Source organism: Quercus suber, unplaced genomic scaffold, assembly GCF_002906115.3.
Source record: "Quercus suber isolate HL8 unplaced genomic scaffold, Cork oak 2.0 scaffold_322, whole genome shotgun sequence".
Classification (NCBI taxonomy): domain Eukaryota; kingdom Viridiplantae; phylum Streptophyta; class Magnoliopsida; order Fagales; family Fagaceae; genus Quercus; species Quercus suber.
This window is the reverse complement of record NW_027069776.1, coordinates 314,324-335,697: the sequence shown is the minus strand read 5'-3', so window position 1 is coordinate 335,697 and position 21,374 is coordinate 314,324. Positions and strand designations below refer to the sequence as shown.

The window sequence follows — 21,374 nt, the reverse complement described above, 5'->3', positions numbered from 1 at the left end:
TGGATATATAGATTAGGGCTTATCTTGACTCTAAAACACGTCAACTAGGAATTTCATGGTGTTTACATTCGTGGGAAATAAGGCTTAAGCTTTGTTAACAAAGTGTCAAGCGAAATTGTTCCAACTTCTTTACAAAAATTGAATTTGCCAAGCAAGTTCGACAAACACTCCAAATTTGCTTGACCAAAATTCTTTAACATGCACTTATAACTTCAGCTTGAACCCTCTTTAACCCAATACAAGCCAATTGATCAAGAATACAAGGAAAAATTATCATGAAATTAGCTTAACAATTTAGGAAGTATTTGGTATATGCACTTAAAAATATGTGTTTTGTTGTTTGAAAACATGTGTGAAAATACATGTAATATTGTTTAAAAACTGAAAATATGTGTTTGAGTGAGTATACCAAACACCCCCTTAAAGATCCTAACATAAATTATTATCTTATTCATAAAAATTAATATAAAACAATAAACATATGTTAAAAAGGATTTTGGTGTGTTTTTTAAATTATTTCTAGCGTTGTTTTTGTTCTTTTGATAATTTATAACTACTTCTAATAAAGGTGAAATTTTCTCCGGAATTTTCTTGTGTATGGTTTGTTTTAAAAAGACAGAGAAAAATGAAAGATTATCTCTTAACGATCTTGAAATAGATCACTTTAGTTGTCCAATAAATAAATCAAAACGACGACGTTTCGTTCGTCTTCATTCAACAACACCAATAGTATACTACTCTAGGACTATGAGTGTCATGGAACTACACCGTATTTTAATTTAACATACACAGAGAGCCATCATAGAATTTAGATCGACCCCCCTTCCCTGTCCCTATCCTTTTCTTCCACAGGAAAAGAAAACCCACTCTCACCTCTCTCTCTCTCTCTCTCTCTCTCTCTCATTTTTTTTTTGAACCAAAATCATTTCCAGTAGCTCAACCAAACAAGCGCAAACATCGTTGATTTGATTCTCGCCAATTTCAATTCTCCACCGTTGATCGCCATCTCAGATTCTCATCACCAAAATCCGATCTCAACGATGTGAAGCTTGCTATGCTTGCTTGGTGATCAAATCTAAATCCCTTCAATTCCGAACTTTTTTTTTTTTTTTTGGTTTGTTTATTGTTGAAAATCTTGAATTGGCTATGGTAATGAATGCAGGGCTTCTTGATTGATGTGTTTGGATAGTCCGATTTAGAGAGGTTTCGGTTTGGAATCAGAAAGAAGAAGAAGATGGCGTGGTTTGGTGGGAGAGTTTCGTTGGGGAACTTTCCGGATCTCGCCGGAGCCGTCAATAAGCTCCAGGAGAGCGTCAAGAACATCGAGAAGAATTTCGATAATGCTCTCGGTTTTGAAGAGAAGTCTGGTGACAACTCCGAATCAACCACTGAAGGTTTTCTTTCTTTCTTTCTATTAATATGTCATTGGATTCTTTGATTTGTTAATCACATTTTTTTTAATTTTGTGCTATTGAATTAGGATTAATTTCGTTTAGGTTAGGTTACTGTGCGAGCAATGAAGCGCGAAACGAATAATGGATAGAAGTCTGGATGAGCTATGATAGCAATTTTTTATGCAGGATCTTTAGGAATTTAGTACTAAATTATATTTATTGATCAGATCTTGAAGGTTTGTTGAATACAGTTTGATGTTTAAGGGTTTTGGTAGTTTTAAGCAATAAAAAAGATTGGGTTTTGAATGAGAAAGAAGAGCATTCTATGGAAGATATTAAGATTGGATTTTGAAGGTATACTTGCATTCGAGTGTACCTTCTTTCTAATAAATTATTCTCTTAATTATCAGAAAGAACAAGAATAAAGAATGATTAACACTGGGCAATTGCACTTAGGTTTTCCTAAGTTTAAAGCTTAAAATTAGTTGTTGGAATTTATTAAAATCAATGTCACTATCTTCTAAATAACATTTTACTAGAAAGACTAGGATTCCTAATAACAAAGAAAAGTAATTAAGAACTTACAAACCAAATAGAAAAAAGGACTTGAAACATATAACAAGACTGGTGGGCATCTGGAACAGCCCATTATAGCCCATTCTAGATAAATTTAAAGTAGAAATTTATTAAAATTGAACCAGTTTTCTTTATAAAAAGAAAAAAAGAAAAAAAGAAAAAAAAGAAGCCTTAATACGACTCAATAATAACTAAAAGTAGCCTATGCAAAGTGCAAGGTCTTATATTGAAACTAGACCACAATTCTTAAATCTTTTGGTATTTAATCTTTTTTTTTTTTTTTTTTTGATAGGTAAGAAAGATGTATATTCAAAAAACTGCTAAATGCAAAGTACACCAGCATATCAAAAGTACAAAAAAAGGATGGAAAAGCAAAACATAAAAAAACACTAATTACAAAGAAGAAGAGAGCTAGATGTGAGTCCCCAAGCCCTAGCCCAATCAAAAAGGGAGCCAAAAAAGAGAGCAAGCAGTTGATCATCAGATCCATCCAAATCCTCAAACGTCCACGATTGCGTTCCCTCCAAATATACCACATCAAACGCAACGGAACTAAATTTTAAATGTGAGATGAATGCTTCCCCAACCATTTCCACCAACCAAATAGAAAATCTGACATCGTACATGAGGGGACCCATGAAATCCCAAAAATTCTAAAGACAAAGCACCAGAGCCAATAAGCTTTTCCACAATATAACAACAAATGATCCATTGTCTCCCCACAACAACGATACATAATACACTAGTCAACGAAGTCAAACCCCTAAGCCGCAAGTTATCTTCGTGAGAATCCTATCCCATGCGGCTATGCAAACAAAGAAAAGACACCCGGGGTGTCTTAACCTTCCAAATACCTTTCCATGGAAAAACAATGGAAGAAGAACATTGTAACTTATGATAATACGAGTGGATAGTAAAATCCCTGTCTTTGTCAACTTCCATCTCATATGATCACCATCAGTCATTGATGGTAAATTGGATGCCAAGAATCGAAAGAAATCATCCATCACATCTGCCTCCCAATCATTAGGACCCTGAATGAAACAAACATCCCAAGTTCTCCCATCCTTCGCCCCTTGACATATCAAAATGATTCTACGGAAGCCTCTTTGTTTGCAGCAAAATTTTACATGACCAGAAAAGCCAAATGGAGTGGAAGATCTCCACACCACCTGTTTGTCCAGAATATCACTCTATTCCCCTCCCATTCGGATACTTCTCCACAAACCACACCCATGAACACCCCTTCCCAACTTAGAAGTCCACCCCCCCCCCCCCCCCCAAAAAAAAAAAATTCTTCCCCAAATTTCAAAGCTACCACCCTCCTTCAAAGCCTATTCTCCTCGATCCCAAAACGCCAAAGCTACTTTCCTAGTAAGGCTTTATTGAAAGTGGTCAATTTCCTAATATCCAAACCGCCATTATCAATAGGCATACACACCTTATCCCAATCTAGCAAATGTGTCTTAGAGTCAACCCACAAGAAGTCCCTTTACAGCTTCTCAATTTTGTTCGCCACATGTGTAGGAATGGTGAAAAGAGATAAAAAATAAGTAGGGAGGTTAGATAGCGTACTTTTAAGCAATGTCAGTTTACCACCTTTTGACAAATACAACTTCTTCCGCCCTGCTAACTTCTTTATTATCTACACTCTACATCAAGTTGGTAGGCTTGTCATTTATAAGGTTTTGTTAAATTCTGAAAACTAGGTGACAATTAAACTCGCTATACTTCTGAATGACCAGCATGTGTTTCTGCCATCTAGAATACCTGTCCCGATAGAGGATATTGTTCCATTGTTCCAATCTTAAAAATATTTCAAATCACATACGGTAAAGGGAAATGATAAATGTAGTATCTTGAATCTGTGGAAGTAAGTTAATTTTTATTTTTTTATTTTTAAAGATACCTAGTCAAGAGCCTTGTAGCTCAGTGGCATTGCTTGCTCTCGTTTACGAGGAAAACCATGGTTTCTAAACCCCCTTCCCTCATTGTTGTTGAATTACAAAAATAAAAAATAATTTTTTTTTGAGATACATTAGTTTAGTGTCTGGCATTGGCTAAAATGGGTTTAAAAATTTAAACTCCGACATATTGGGATGTTGATACCACAGATCTCAATATTTGTAATTTTAGTGGTGTGAGGTGGTGGTTCAATCAGTTTCTCTCTTTTTGGGGCATTGGCTGGAAGTAACATTTGTGAATGGTAATTTTAGTATTACTCTTTAAGTGCAAGTTCTTTTGATGTGCTGTTGCATGCATCTTGTTGATATGTGTCTGTAATTATGTTGAAATGGCGTTTGGTTTGCACTTTCACAATGTGTATGGAGCTAGTCCTTAGGACAAATGCATCAAATTCAGGAATCAATGGAAAATAGATGTGCTTTATTAGCTGTTTGTCTAGGAGGACACATTGAAGTTATACTATTTTATGCCTGTCAGTATTCTGATTATTTTAGTTAAAAGTTCTTAAGATATAATCTCATGTCTGTTGGACTGATTTTAACTATTATGTCCTCTCTCTATGCTTGCCAGCGTCAGGTTTATGGCCTTCTGGCATGACAGGAAAGCACTATTTGATCCTGTCATGGCCCTTATGGGGCATAAAAGTGAAGAAAGTACTGGAGAATCATCACCAAAGACAGAATCTTCTGAGCATCCACCTGCAGTTGAGGAACCATCTGGAAAACCTGAATCTCCACAGCATATATCTGAAGTAGAGGAAAAAGAAGAAAATGAACATGTTAACGACAGATCTCTCCTTCTGCATCTGAACAAGCCACTACAGAAGAAGAAAATGTAGTACCTGAGGTAGACAAAGATGCTGAGCGTCCAGGGATGGCAGAGGGAACAGATAATTGATTTCAAACCCTGACCAAGCTGAATCTGATTCATTACCTATGCCTGTTATACAACCTGAACCCACCAGTCAGGATGGTGAGACATTGGAAGCTGTTGGCAATCTACAAGAGAATTTAGAAGTGGGACCTTCCGAAAATTCAGAGTTGGTGCAAGCCAAGTCAGGTGCCATTGAAGTAGATCAAGTTGATAGTAGTACCATTTTGACACAGAGGCGAGTAATGTCGTTGATATGAGTGAAAGCATGGATGAACAGAAGACACAAGTAGAGAGCACAGATAAACATATGTTACAAGCAGAAGAGGATACAGAGACAGTGGTTCAAGTTCAAGCTGAGGCATCAATTGATAGCCATGCCGGAGGTGCAACTGAGGCCTCTGGTTTACATTCCGTTTTCACTGAGGAGACTGCTAGCACTGGTGAATCATCTAATGATCAATCACCCCGTGTACTTCCTTCAGCGAGGCTTCAGCGAGAGTCTCTGAATCAGTTTCTCCTGAAAGTCATGAAATTGTTAAAGCAGTTGAAGTGGATCAGCAAGCCAATGATAATGTGAACAACGTTAAAGAGCAAGAGTTGAGCTCAGGAACAAATGTCTCTGACTCTTTAGATACTGTGCTTGAATTGGAGAAGGTGAAGAAGGAGATGAAAATGATGGAAACTGCATTGCAAGGTGCTGCTAGACAAGCTCAGGTATTTCACGAGGCGCAAATATTCTTGTAGGGTAAGACTTATATATGAGGTTCAGACTTGATTCATGGCGTTTCTTAGTGTTAAAACTAGTTGGATGCGATCTCATCACGTATAGGACTGATAACCGGTGTAGGTCCTCATAAGATATTTTTAAACCTTAATGTATGTGAGTAGATGACTTTCGATCATCTTTTTGGAGAACTAAAGAAGATTCCGCTGGTCTGTTGATTATCCTTGTTCTTACACCAGTTGGATACCTGAGGGTGAGGTTCTACCACTCCTAGACCAGCACAGAGGCTAACATGCATCAATGATCAAGACACTCAATATTTTAATCAATCCACTCCATCTCTCCTTTGAGTACATTTAGCACAAATATATATAAGTATTCTTTCTTGTATTAGTAGGTATTAGGACTCTTAGTTTGACTAGTAAACTAAAATTCTAATGAAAGACTTACTTGGACTCGAAGATAATAAAACCTAAGATACTTAGGAGTTAGGATCTTTTAGAAAATTCTAGACTCAACTAAACCATCAAAATACCCTTAATTCATAGGAATTGCAAAAATTACAAATTTGCCTCTGAATCTAAAATTGACCATAACTTATTAAATATAAACCCAAATTAAGAACTTCTTTAATCGGACATGTGACTAGATCCTTAATACAACATGACTTTTACTTCAATTGAACTTTACTAGATCCTTAAAACAACATGACTTTTACTTCAATTGAACTTTACACGTGTACTCCATAAAATAAATCTTGAATGGAAGAATTTGTGAATTAGTAGCAAATCAATCTTTAATAGTTGCATCAAGACATTTTATGTTACATCGTCGATGTTTCTTTCATTGGATATCTATAGGGATTCTTATTTTTTTGGTTTTATGTTTTTAGGCAAAAGCTGATGAGATTGCAAGGATGATGAATGAAAATGAACAACTAAAATCTGTGATTGAGGATTTGAAGGTATGCGCAATTATACCTTTTGTTCTGTAAATATAATTGGTAATAGTAGGGATGCATTTATCATGATATACTCATGTACGTATGTATAATAGTAGGGATGCATTTATTATGATATACTCATGTCCATATGTATGTTGAAGAATTGTTATGCATCCCTAGTTGACTGATTTATGTACATGTGTAGTTTATTAAAAGAAATTTATAACTGTATTGTTGGTTGGTTTTATTCACAATAAATAGATTTTCAGTGTTTTCTAATTGGTAATTTTACCTAAAACACCTATGTTAATTTTGTTGATGGTTTATGATTCAATAAGTAATGCTTAGTTTTGGAATACTTATTATTAAATTTGTTTTTCTTAAACAAAATTATATATGCTTGTTCTTGTGATTGCCTTTCATTGTATGTTTCAAGTTTGGAAATGTTGTTCGGGTTTTTTTGAATTTTGGTTTCCAACGTGGACTCATAGATACTCCTTATTGCTGATTGTTATATATCTATTATTCTTTTCCCATCCATTTTCTGTTTGATTGTAGGCATCTTTCAATTGAACATGTTAGGGATCATATACTCCTTGTTTGAAAGATACTGCCCGCGCCGCCCCCCCCCCCCCCCCCTCTCTTTTCAAAACACTCACATTTAACTTTTGAAAACTATGGAACAGAGAAAATCCAATGATGCAGAAATTGAGTCTTTGCGAGAAGAATACCATCAAAGGGTTGCAACTCTTGAAAGGAAGGTATGTTTTTCATGAATTTTTGTTTTTATTTATGATTTAATTAAGCTGAGCTGCTGAGTCTTAATCCTTAATCTTGTGAGGCCGATGAGCTCTAGCTCAATTGGCACCTCCTCCCCTTCCAATTGCTAGGTGGAGGTTGAGGTCATGGGTTCAAGACCTACTGGGTGCGTGTGTAGCTTATCAACAGGGAAAAAAAAGTCTTAACCTTGTGAGAAATTGAAGATTCTTGGCTGAATCGTCTTTTTTGAACTTTGAATATTTATTTCTTCAAAATATGAGTAAACTATGTTCATATTTCATAAAATAGCATGCTGTGCTCATCTTGTAATGCTATATATGATTTTTAAATATTTTAAGTTCTCCTAACACCCATTGAGGGAGTGTACTTGTCAAGTTTTTGATACACTGATGACTGTGATGATTTTTTTTGGATAAGTAATAAAATTGTATAAATCCAGAAAAAATGAGTCACCCAAGTATACAGGAAATATACAGGGGTAAACAATCAGTTACAAAAGTTACATAAATCTAATAAATCAACAACAGAAAATAAAGAAAGGTTCCTCATGGCTGACAGTCAAGCCAATAAGGTTCTAAAAATGAATATCTTGGGATCAGGCATAGAATTTTCGGTGTCGTCAGAACTCCTGCTATTCCTTTCCTTCCAAATGCACCACATCAAGCAATGGGGGATAATCATCCAAATATGACTATTCCGTGATGACCAAAATGACCTTGCTGACTGTGATGTTATCTTAGTTTTATAGCAACTATGTTTATTGTACCACTTCGTTTATACAAATCAAAAACACAAACACACACACACACACACAAAAACAGTGGTATTTAGTGACATAGATGTTAACTTTCTATCATGCAATTCTTGTTTTGTATTGTATTTTTTAATTAATTATTGCAATCATATATCATATCATGCATCATACATACACTTAAATGTATTGGTTAAAAGAAAGCGTAATGTGAATGCAGGAAAAGATATTGAACTACAACAAGTAATGTTCTTATACCTGACATTAAATGTAATTTACCATGCCTTAAGTGGTAACTTCAAGATTCAACTTTATATTGCATTGTTTTGAGTAATAAAGTGCAGGTGTGTTATCATAATATTTCAAAAATTAAGTTTTTTCTGATCTTTCACCTAATCCATTCATTCAAATAAAACAAAGCCTTAATTCTCAGCCTCAAATATCCATTCTCAATTTTGAGTGATATCTAATGCCATATGGTTACCCTATTCAGCAATCAGCTAAGGGAATCCTTTGAACACAACAAATCTGTGTTTCGTAGTTCCTCGTTTCAAGTTACAGATTTCAGTGCTTCATTGGTTTGCCTTTAAAGTCAATATCTCAATTTTCTAAAAAACTTTCACACAAAAATTTTGTTTTTGATTTTAAAAAAAAAGTATAATTATTAGTGAAGTACCTCACAAGAAATTTTAATCTCTTAAAAAATGTCTTAAATCGATTCTGCTGAGGAACTACCAAAATGTATTAAAGTTTGTTCAAGATGTTTTTGATGTATTGTATGATTTATGATTCAATCAAGATTATGGGAGAGATATATTCTTTTACATATGAATTTTATGTAATTGTATGGAAGTTTCTTTGCATGACACAGTTCTTTTTTTTTTTTTTTTTTAATATTATTTTACGTCCTTTTTTGGCTGTCAGTAAAAAAGTTTTCTAGTTTCTACTATACATAGTTACAGGCTAATGAGATAACAAAATAAAGTGGTTATATGCAGTTTACAGCAAAATTGGAATTCCAAGTGTAAATGGGGGCAGATGTTTTAAATATGGTTTCAAAAGAGTATAATTTATCAACGTGATTTTGGGGATAGAGGGGGAATGTGTTTTGTTAGTTTAACATATTGTTTTATTTGTTATCATTAAAATACTGTGGCATTTATGACAACAGGTTTATGCTCTTACTAAGGAAAGGGATACACTTAGGCGAGAGCAAAGTAGAAAAAGTGATGCAGCTGTTCTTCTGAAAGAAAAAGATGAAATAATTAGTCAGGTTATGGCCGAAGGTACAGATGCGTAAACTCTTAGTACCCTATATATTCTCTTTCTTTTTCAACAAAATAAGTTCTTTCATCATCATATCCTGTTTTTTGGTGCATATGAAGGTTATTTAGTTTTTTTTTTTTTTTTTAATATTATTTTACGTCCTTTTTTGGCTGTCAGTAAAAAAGTTTTCTAGTTTCTACTATACATAGTTACAGGCTAATGAGATAACAAAATAAAGTGGTTATATGCAGTTTACAGCAAAATTGGAATTCCAAGTGTAAATGGGGGCAGATGTTTTAAATATGGTTTCAAAAGAGTATAATTTATCAACGTGATTTTGGGGATAGAGGGGGAATGTGTTTTGTTAGTTTAACATATTGTTTTATTTGTTATCATTAAAATACTGTGGCATTTATGACAACAGGTTTATGCTCTTACTAAGGAAAGGGATACACTTAGGCGAGAGCAAAGTAGAAAAAGTGATGCAGCTGTTCTTCTGAAAGAAAAAGATGAAATAATTAGTCAGGTTATGGCCGAAGGTACAGATGCGTAAACTCTTAGTACCCTATATATTCTCTTTCTTTTTCAACAAAATAAGTTCTTTCATCATCATATCCTGTTTTTTGGTGCATATGAAGGTTATTTGTTTATGATAGGTTCATTATATGGGCTTGTGTTATTGAGAGGCATGTCTTAGAGGCATCAATATTTTATAGAGGAAATATCTGTTACAAATCTTTGCATGTGGTGCAAATTTTTGGCTAATGAGCTGCAGCCCAAATGACTCTTCCATCCCCTTAAAAAAACCAGTGGTGGGTGAGAGGTCACTGGTTTTAATTTCATAGGCCATAAAATCTAATTTAATTTTTTTTTTTTTTACTTATTAAAAAAAAATTCGAAGTGAAGAAAAAGAAGGAATTTATGGCTTTTTTTGAAATATAGGCATGGATGATGATCTGCATTGGGAACTTGTTAAGGGTCATGTGGTTTTTGCATATTTTCTAATGGTATTTGTTCCAGTCAACTTGAATAAGATACCTCATTGGTCAACAACTTTTTCTGTCTCAAAATGAACATAGGAGGATATGAGACTGGGAAGGTAAGCATGCTTGGTACAGTAAAGTTATATACTGTTTCGAGGATGACTTGAGGTTTGTTTGGTGAAGGAGCTGACCCTGGCAAGATAGTGGGTGATGAAAGAGGCTGGTTGGATTGAGGTTAGGGTGTTAGAATAGAGTGAGTGGAGTGGAGAGAGGCGCTTGGTTGCATTTGCCATGAATATAGTGATTTTGTGAAAGATGCGTATAAGGCTGTTGTATAGTTGATTTGCAGCACATGGAAGCTTGGACATTGCCGCAGAGCATTGAGCCATTGGGGGCTGCGGCTGGAATAATGCATGTTGTGTGACAGGATTTTGAAGAACTCTCTTCTTTTTGTGAAGCTAGTGGGGTGGCACAGCTATCAATGAGTTAAATGTTTGTTTCCTCCAATAGCCTTTATATGAGCTCCTAATCTAAGTACCTAATATTATTCCGAAGATGTTGGCTGTGAATAGTGGCAACAGAAACGAGTTTTTTGATTCAACAACTATCCAAATCTTAATTGTAAGGACGTGGCTATATCTATATATGTTTTTAAATACATATCAAACATATGTAGAAGAACCACATATGGAATTAGTGATTATGAAACAATAAAATAATTTTTAAGAAATTTTTTTGCACCCTCATCATATTGTCTTTTTCAGCTAAGTAAGGGTAAATTTTTATTGTTAGCATTTGCACGTGTCAGATTGTACCACATTGCTGGTAGGAAATGTCTTGTCCTGTGTTTGCTATGCCATATTTTTTCAGCAGGAGAAGAGTTCTACAAATTATAGGATTGTGGTGGTAGTTTTTTCAAGAACTATTATCAATTATATGGATCTATTCATGGTGCTAAACATTTTTTGAGGTTCCAGATTGCAATTTATTCTCTCTTAGCACTTTTAGGGCCTGTAGTCTGAAAATTCCACGTGTCTTAGGATTTGGGTGTGTAATGTTTCTAACTGATAAATAATTGTTTTTGTGTGGTTGACATGGCAAGTTGATATGATGCCCTGCTGCTGCAGTCACTTTATGGGTTTAGTGAAGCATTAAACTTTGAGATGCATTCTTTTGTTAGGCTGAGAGGTGTTATTATCGCACTTTATGAGCCTAATGTTACATGAGCTTCCTCTGTACAGTTGGAAGGGCTTCTTACTAGTTTTGCTGGTTTCCAGGCCAGTATTATTACATATGTTACTAGAGTACTATTTCAGCCATGCTAACCTACCAAGTTAATATCTCACATGCAAGCCATCATGACTACCTAAGGGGGAAAAAGGAACGATAATCGTTGTAGATGTGATTTTCCTGATGTGAGCATTTGGAAGTCTATATATTAGAGAGTATACAAATCCATATTTTATTTATTGTGAGCATTTGGAAGTCTATATATTAGAGAGTATACAAATCCATATTTTATTTATTCTCAATTTACAAGGTAAAAAATTGCAAATTACACTCCTAAAGTTTTTGGGGTGTTTGGATTTTATATCTTGAAGTTTTAGAATTTAGATTTTACTCTTTGAAGTTTGGGGGTGTTTGGATTTTACACCTTAACGTTTTAGAATTTAGATTTTACCCCCTAAAGTTTAGGGGTGTTTAGATTTTACATTTCCTAATTCTAAAATTTCAGAGTTTAAAATCCAAGCACATCCCAAACTTTAGGGAGTAAAATCCAAACATCCATAAAATTTAGAGGGTAAAATTCAAATTCTGAAACGTCAGAGTGTAAAATCCAAACACCCCAAACTTTAGAGGGTAAAATTCTAATTCTGAAATTTCAAGGTGTAAAATCCAAACACTCTCAAACTTTTGGGGTGTAATTTGCAATTTAATTTATATGTTGCTTAACTATTGTTCATATCTAAAGATATTTGAGTATCATCTCAGGTGAAGAGCTTTCAAAAAAGCAGGCTGCTCAAGAATCTCAGATTAGGAAATTAAGGGCTCAGGTATTTCTTTAGTTCTAGTGATCGTTTTTCTTTTCAGACTATAATTCTGTTTCTCCTACCAATTTTAATGTAATAAATGCTTTTTCTTTTCTTTTCTTCTTTTTCCTGAAAGCTAGATTAGAGAGCTTGAAGAAGAGAAGAAGGGGCTTAGTACAAAGCTTCAGGTAATCTAACTCTTGCAGCATTCTCTCAAAATTTTATTTTCTGGATCATCAATCTGTAAAAAGTACTTTCTTTGAATCACCTTAAAGTTAAAATAGACATGGACTTTCCAACATATTTCAGCACTTGTCTTATTTTCTGCTGGAAAGTTCCCTTATAAGACAATATATTTAACTCCACTGAATTTGAAGGCCTATTATAATATTTCTGTCCTATGAGGAGTTGGGTTTGAACTTACAGATTGTTTCTCTGTTTGCAAGAAATAGCTAAATATTCGTGGTCGGTTAATTGAAGAAGTCAGTTACATTATACTCCAAAGCAATTTAAATTTCTTGGGATCTTGACAGGAGGAACATGTTTTCTTCCAAAAAAATTTGTCAAATCATATGTTGTCTTACTTCAAAATCTTTTTAAAAGATCCAGAGATACCATTGCTAAGAATATTATCTATATTTATGAATGGTTTATTAATGGTATGTAATTTCTTTTTTCCACATCCAGGTAGAAGAGAATAAAGTAGAGAGTATCAAGAAGGACAAGGCAGCTACAGAGAAGTTGCTGCAAGAAACAATAGAAAAACATCAAACAGAACTTGCATCACAGAAAGAATATTATTCAAGTGCTTTAAATGCTGCAAAGGAGGCTGAAGCATTAGCAGAGGCACGTGCCAACAATGAAGCCAGAGCTGAACTAGAGAGTCGTTTGAGAGAGGCTGAGGAACGTGAAGCTATGCTAGTCCAGGCTCTTGAAGAATTAAGGCAAACTCTAAGTAGAAAGGAGCAGCAGGTTTTTGTTATTTTGGTTGGATTGTTGGTTTCATCTGGCTGACCTGCCACTGTTCATGATTAATTCTCTATATTATTAATTTTGCAGGCAGTGTTTAGAGAAGACATGCTTCGTAGGGATATTGAGGATCTTCAAAAACGTTATCAAGTGTGTCTAACTTTCCCTTTCTGCTTCAACTGTATCCTTCAATGTTTTCATTTTTGCGAACATCTTTCAGATTGTTAATATGACTTCTTTGTCTAGGCAAGTGAGCGCCGGTGTGAGGAGTTGATCACACAAGTTCCAGAATCTACAAGACCTCTTTTAAGGCAGATTGAGGCTATGCAGGTGAATATTTTTTTTTGAATGTAATTTAGAAATCCAATGGGGATATTTGTGGACCATGGACTGTCCTTTGATTTTTAATTGTGTCAGTTGCTTGGGTCTTGTGGTTGACTCCTTTTATTGGTAACAGGAAACTACTGCCCGAAGGGCAGAAGCTTGGACCGCTGTTGAAAGATCCCTTAATTCTCGACTTCAGGTGTATAGAATGTTTTTTCTAATTATATATGAAACTTCCACCGGGTTCTTATTTTGTTCTTCTTATCATATTACAGGAAGCAGAAGCCAAAGCTGCAGCTGCTGAGGAAAGAGAGCGATCTATGAATGAACGCTTATCTCAAACCTTATCTCGAATCAATGTTCTTGAGGCTCAGGTTCTTCTTTTTTTCAGTTATCTTCTTTAAGTATTGGAGCTTTTTCATAGATGTTAGCTTACACCTGTTATATATCTTTTGCAGATTTCATGTCTTAGAGCAGAACAGACGCAGTTAAGTAGATCCCTTGAAAAGGAGAGACAGAGAGCAGCTGAAAATAGGCAAGAATACCTTGCAGCCAAGGAGGAAGCTGACACTCATGAAGGTCATGCAAACCAGCTTGAGGAAGAAATTAAGGAACTTAGGCGGAAACACAAGCAAGAATTACAAGAGGCACTGGTGCACAGGGAACTGCTACAGCAGGTGGTGCTTCCTGTTCTTATATAATTAATAAAGTTACTTGATAGTAAGAAAATTGAACTCCATCTGCCTCCATCCTAGTTGTATTAAGATATGCTAATCTGACTCATTCTAGTTTATATAAATTAAATGAGACTTTTTATTCATAGCTTTAATTAAAAAACTTCAAAGTAGAATGTCCTTGTTCTATTTATATCCTAGATAGCGTTATTCAAATTTCCTACATTGAGATTCTGACTTTTGACAGGAGATAGAAAAGGAGAAAGCTGCTCGGTTGGATTTGGAAAGGAAAGCTCGTGTCCAGTCTGCTGCTGCATCTGATCAAACTCCCATAACACGGCACAATTCTGCTTTTGAGAATGGTGTGATGCTTTGGCTTACTTTGTATCAGTCGATGGTCCGTGATCATTAATATATATATATATATATATTTTTTGAAACTTTTTGCAGGCAATTTAACCCGAAAGCTTTCAAGTGCTAGCAGCCAAGGCAGCATGGAGGAAAGCTATTATCTGCAAGCATCTTTGGACTCATCAGACAGTTTCTCGGAGAGGAGAAATGCTGGAGAGGTAACCATGAGTCCATACTATATGAAGAGCATGACACCTAGTTCTTTTGAAGCTGCTCTTCGTCAGAAGGAGGGTGAACTTGCGTCATACATATCTCGTTTGGTATGACCATATTTAAGCTCCTACTAAAATTCTATTTCACAATTCATTTGTGCCACCTGCTTTATTACATATTCTAGAACTGAGCTCTGCAGATCTGCATTTGTTCACATTCAACCGTTATGGCATTTTAAAAGGACCATGCAGTTTTCTTACGTTTTCATCTATATACAGTTTTCATTGTCCTTTTTTTTTTTTTTTGGGGTTAAGGCATCATTGGAATCTATTCGTGATTCTCTTGCTGAGGAGTTGGTTAGCATGACAGCACAGGTGAGGCTCGTTCTTCTTCTTCTTCTTCTTCTTCTTCTTCTCTCTTCCTGTCCTTTCATGTTGATGGACTTATGTTGGTTACAGTGTGAGAAGTTACGGGCAGAGTCTTCCATGTTGCCTGGCATACGTGCAGAGCTAGAATCATTAAGGAGGAGGCATTCTGCTGCACTGGAGCTAATGGGTGAACGTGATGAGGAGGTACATATATTCTTTTTCTTTGGCTCTTTGCTTAGAATGGTTAATAAATTTTCACATTTGGATGTTGTGGAGAGGCATAATAATACTAAATGTGATGGTAGTCTGTTTTGTTGTTGAGTTCTTTGCATCATTTCAAACCATTGACTGTGCTCATCTTGCATCATATTAAATCATGGTATTGTGCTTTCCTGGAAAGTTCACTTTACAACTCTAAAGATGAGCCACTTTCATCTATTCTGAAGGTATTTATAAGTTTTAACAGTTGAGTATTTGTCTTATTGTTTTGCAAGCATAATGGTGGTTATGGTTTAAGAATAATGCCCTGGATCTACTTTACCTCATATAGATTGGTCATGTTCGCCTAACTCACCAGTCAACCCAAAAAAGGGAAAAAAAAAATAGAAGAAGAAGAAGTTATAGTTTGTTTTTTGGTTAAAAGAAAAAAGTTGATTACTTATGTTTGCATTATCACCTCCCTGCCTGTTCTGTTTATTAGGTGATAAGAATGAATTGGCAAATGCAATGCACTATTCATTTTGTGCTTGTGTAGCTTTTACATTTAAATTTTATATGCCATTTCAAACGGTTTTTCGCTTAGGAAAGGTTGTGTGTGAGGCCCAATTTCACCCAAAAAATATGTAATAGGGGGCGGCCTCAAGGTTTTACGTGTTCTGCTTCATGTTTTAATTCAGGGAACTTCCCAAAATACCTCTAATACTAATGACACACACCCGCACACACACCCGTTTTTTTAGGTAAAAATAATTTTATTCAGACAAGAGTACCTCGTGAAAATATTCGCAATAATTACAATTGGAATAATATCTACATATGGCAACAATAATAAATAGAGCTCTGGGGTTGTGGTTGCTTTGAGCACAGGATTTCCATCATATTTCGTGATTTTTGCTTCTGCAAAACTGCATTTTATTTTTGTTCAATGTAAATCAAAGCATGTGAATAAGGTGTCTCATCTCTCAAATCCTGACATTTATATGTGATTGCATGTCTAGCTGGAGGAACTTCGTGCAGATATTGTAGATTTGAAGGAGATGTATAGGGAACAAGTAAACCTACTTGTGAATAAGGTATGTTTTTAGCCAAAATCTAAGGCGATCTTTGCAAATAAGCGCCCCCACGCATGCACGCGCGCGCACAAGGAAATAAAGAAAAAGAAAAAGAAAAGAGATGCTTATTCTTGTCTCTATTTGCTTACAGATTCAGACAATGAGTTCTTCAACGGGTACTGCTTGATATTTCAACTCAACCCTTGTGGTATCCACCAGCTAGCCACTATGTTTATGGTGTAATTTATATTCAAGCGAATGCAGTTGGTCTTCGGTTATTCTTTCCCTCTATACTTGGTCATTTTAGATTTGCATGTCGTTGAGGAGTTTTGGCGGCAGATATACAAAGAGCATGCGCATATTAAATGTAACATGTATTGTAATTCAAGGGAATTGTTGTATAGCCCAAAACTTAGTGCAAATGATCAAGCTTTGAAGATTTTTTTTTTTTTTTTTAAATTTTTTTTCCCATTTGATTTAACTATAAATAAAAAGGTCTTGAATCATTTTTTTGTCATGATTGGAGAAAAATGGCATTTGCTTGCCTTCCAAGAGTATTTAAAAGTTACAAGTGATGGTGCTTACCAAACTCATCGGTAGTGGTAACTCTATATATATATATATATATATATATATATATATATATATATATATATATATATATATATATATATAATTAAAGGAAAAGTTAAGAGAAAATCTAATTAGATTCCAATTGTTATTTAATTCCACTTATGTGTATATTAAAAAAAAAAAAAAAAACTCATGTATATGTCTATGACTTAAAAAATGGGTAACTCTTACACTAGGTGTGTGTATTCAAAGGTTATATATTAGTAATTGATTAAATATAAGGCCTTTGTCCACATCCACTATAGATAAAATCAAGAAATCATGTATTATGGCTAATTCATAAAGTAATTTGGCTGTCATTAAACAAAAATGGCAGAGAGAGAAATTTATTTAGAATGAGAGCTTTGTTTAAAGTGCAAAAGTGAGTTAAAATTTTTTTTTTTTGATTAGACCGTTTTTAGTTGAGGAGCACATTTATTGAATAAGGTTGCTTATGGGAACCCCATTAGGTAGAGATGATAATGATATATAACATATGTAATCTCTTATATAGGGGTGGGTTTCACGATGGGATGACTGACCCCAATGTGAGAGGGTTCTTATATATGCCTGATACACAATGAGTTTTCTCTATTTAAAAAAAAAAAAAATCATCTACCAAGGAAACTAGTGGAGGATTTGAAAAGATGCTTTTCTAGCAAAAAAGAAAAATTGAAATAAAAAAAATGAACTTCTATTGTTTTCCACTTATTTTTTATACTGTCCATACGCATAATGTATTATAATAGGTTAAATGTGGAGATAATTGAAAAGGTGAGCGAGCATTTGATGTGAAAGTGTGGATATTATGTGAAACAATAATTTTAAGAAAATTCTACTGGAAAGACTTGCCAGACCCATGTTTGTGAATTATGTTCAAGATTTAAATTACTGGAGTTGATGGAAAATAAAAAGTAAAATTCTTGTTGACAAATTTTAAGCTTTCCCCTTTTCCCCTAAAAGGAGAATAATATTGAAAAATAAAATTTGTGGTTAATTCAAGCTTCATTCTGTACCGAAGCTTCAATGTTGTTGAGGTTAAGCCTTGCCATATGACCGTTTCCCAGGTTAGAAAGAAAAGATTAAGTTCCTAGCAAAATGTCCTCTGGCTCCATTGACAATGTGAGCAACAATGAGTAAGACCAGCCTGATAGCAGACCCAAGTTTCATCAAAATGACAGGATCATAGTATTCAATAAGTAATTCAGGTTAGAGGAATCGACCATGAAATCCACCTCATCGGAAACATTCTTGGTTGATTATTAATAATTGCACAAGTCAACATTGTGCTTCGAGGGCTGGGCATATCTACAGACTACACAACTCAATAAGCACCTTGAGCCTTTCTCGCCACTAGCCGTTAAAACTCCAAGACCAGCTTATTCAAAACCCTCCCCTACATTTTTTTTTTCAAGTCTTTTTCATGTGTGGTTTATGTTAATGGAAGTAAATTAATTTTATTTTAATTATATATATGCCAAGAAATTTTCATTTTAAAATAAAATAGTTCACTCCTTGAATCCACCTCTATATCTACTCCGATGTGAGAGCACCCACAATAAAGTTGCTAAAGTGACTATCTAGTCATTTTAGCAACTCAAATACTAAACACACAAACTATAGCAAGACTCTTATACTTAAAATATTTTGACTAATTGCTACAGTTGACTGTTATCTCTAGCAGCCCACTGTAGCTAAAAGTTATATGGTAAAACAGTATTTTATTCACACACTGTTGGAAACAAAGAACAAAGAAAAAAGAAAACATAAAGAAAGAATAAAAAAGTAATAAAAAAGAATATATAAATGAAAAAAGCTAAAAATTTTAGATGTTTTGATGTTGGATGTAATGTAAAGTGAGTTGTTAAAATAAATAAAATAACTTTTTGAGTTGCTAAAAACTATAATTTTTAACAACTTTACTGTGAGTGTTTTGAGATAGGTATTGCATGCCGGAGCATTTGCATTAAGGTTGCTAAATTGACTAAAGAGTCAATTTAGCAACTAATACCCTAAAACTGTATTCTACAACAAAGAAGCCATACTTAAAACAATTTGAGTTTGATGTGGGGTGTTAAAAAATTAGTATTTTAATGAGTTGATGTTTGTAGTTATTGTTTATTGTGTTGGATATATTATTTTATTGTGTTATTTATAATATTTTAATATGTTGAATGTTAAAATAAAATTTTTGATGTTTGATGTACTATAACGTGGAATGTTAAAATAGATAAAGTAGTGTTTTGAGTTGCTAAAAGTTATATTTTTTAACAACTTTGTTGTGAATGCTTGGTCAAAGATAATACTAAATCTTATATGTTGGAATAATATTTGAGAGATGAGGTGGTATATATTGAGCATTGTACTAAAAACAAAAAAGAAAAACTTTGACAAAAATGTCTTTCGTTTTTTTTTTTTTTTTAAAAAAAATAGAAACTTATCAATGGATTGTGAATTAATAATGCTTCACTTTTCAAATGAGAAATTATGGGATTGGATTTATTATTAGTTCACAATTTGTGGATTTAGGATCATTTCCATATTAAAAAAAGAAAAAAGAAAAAAGACGAGGATACTTTGTTTCTCTAATGGCCTGTTTAGAAGTTTAGAGAGGGAAGAGAGTAGAGGGAAGGAGAGTAGAGGGAAATGGTTATCCTCCACATTATTTGGATGTTTCTAAAATTAGTAAGGGAGAAGGAAGTAATTAATCATTCCTTTTGTTTGGATGTTTTAAAAATTAGGAGGGAGAGGAGAGGAAATGATTTAAATAGACAAATTTACTCTTATTTGAAAATGGACTTGCTATGATTAATTTGTTAGATTAAATAATTATGACTATAGCATGTAACATTTTTTTTTTATAATTTTTTTTTCTAATGTGAATTAAATAATCAACATTGGTCTATGATTAAATATTTTTTCTGCTTTTTTTTAAAAAAAATCCTTAATTGATAATAATTAAAATAAGAAAAAAAAAATTGATTTGTTTGTTTACTGAAAAAATCAACAAAATATTGAATTTTGAGTATTTTTTTATTTTTTTTATTATTATTTTAATATTTCTATATAAAATACTCCTCAATCACCATTATAGCAAAAGACATCAAAAAGGAAAAAGAAAACACTCACAGACCCATTCATTCAGAACCTGGTCCAATACGATCTATTTTTTTTTTTTGGTCCGATAAAAAAGTCGAACTCGGAAAATCCATACGATCCAAACTCTTTTCTCCAGTACGTTCGTTTTCTCAATCTCCACAAAGCTTTGTGATTACGTGTGGAAATGTTGGCTATAAACAACATAATGTTGTGTTGTTATGATTGGCTTGAATTTTGTTACGTTATTTTATTGTGATGAATTTTTTGACAGTTAATGCTGGAAGAATGAGTGTAATTTGAAGCTACGAATCTGTTTGGTTGCTGAGAAAATTGAGAGGAAAATATTAGGATTATATTTTGGATGATCGTGTTTGATATTGTTTGATGCTTGAAGAAGTTGGGTGATAGAGTTTGTAATTTTGTTAATTTGAAAAGGGTAAATTGAGAAATTCATTTGGTCAATAATCTATCTACTCTACAATTTGGGGAATTAAAAAAAAAAATACTCTTTCTCCAAATCTCTTCAATTTGAAAAATTAAAAATGAGGAGTTAAAGGTAGTTAAAATCCCTGCAAACCTTTCCCCTTTTTTTTTTAAAAATTTTCAAATAAAATAATTAAATTACTCTCTTTCCCTTTACTCTACTCCACTTCCTTCTTTGTTTTTTTTGTTTTTTTGTTTTTTTAACATCGAAAGAGGCTACAAGGATAGGTGGGTGATTTTAATAAAATTTGGGTGACTCGTGATGTGATATTGACAGATTTTGCAACATTTTTCAGAAATTTTTTCTGTTATTGTTTGTCAATTAGCTATCAGGCCTCGGTCGATATACGTGTCAGAAAAAAAAAAAAAAAAAAATCTGTTATCATATTTTTTTTTTTTTTTTTTTTTTTTTCAAATAAAATAATTGAATTACCTCTTTCCTGCAAGGATAGGTGGGTGATTTTAATAAAATTTGGGTGACTCATGTGATGTGATATTGACAGATTTTGCAACATTTTTCAGAAATTTTTTCTGTTATTGTTTGTCAATTAGCTATCAGGCCTCGGTCGATGTACGTGTCAGAAAAAAAAAAAGAAAAAAAAAAATCTGTCTTCATATTCTCTTGTCATTTGCTCGCCTTGCTCAGTCTTGGTGTTTTTATTTTTTATTTAACTAATAAAACTTAGATACAGTATTTAGGTGCTGTTTCTTAGATTCTTATTTTA

At 33.7% G+C, this 21,374-nt stretch overlaps 1 protein-coding gene across 1 annotated transcript; it reads left to right on the top strand.

The window, feature by feature from the left end:
• Positions 1-759: 759 nt before the first annotated feature.
• On the top strand, positions 760-16,972 carry LOC111988077 (golgin candidate 5). The gene is given in 25 exon segments (XM_065782967.1): positions 760-1,065; positions 1,163-1,394; positions 4,506-4,523; positions 4,526-4,723; positions 4,726-4,826; positions 4,829-5,056; positions 5,059-5,286; positions 5,289-5,522; positions 6,425-6,496; positions 7,162-7,236; positions 9,178-9,292; positions 12,248-12,309; positions 12,426-12,473; positions 12,973-13,257; positions 13,345-13,404; positions 13,501-13,584; positions 13,712-13,777; positions 13,854-13,952; positions 14,037-14,255; positions 14,500-14,614; positions 14,703-14,923; positions 15,131-15,190; positions 15,275-15,388; positions 16,402-16,476; positions 16,607-16,972. Coding segments are annotated over 24 exon segments (2,973 nt in total). The 5' UTR covers positions 760-1,065; positions 1,163-1,234; the 3' UTR covers positions 16,643-16,972.
• The last annotated feature ends 4,402 nt before the right edge of the window (positions 16,973-21,374 follow it).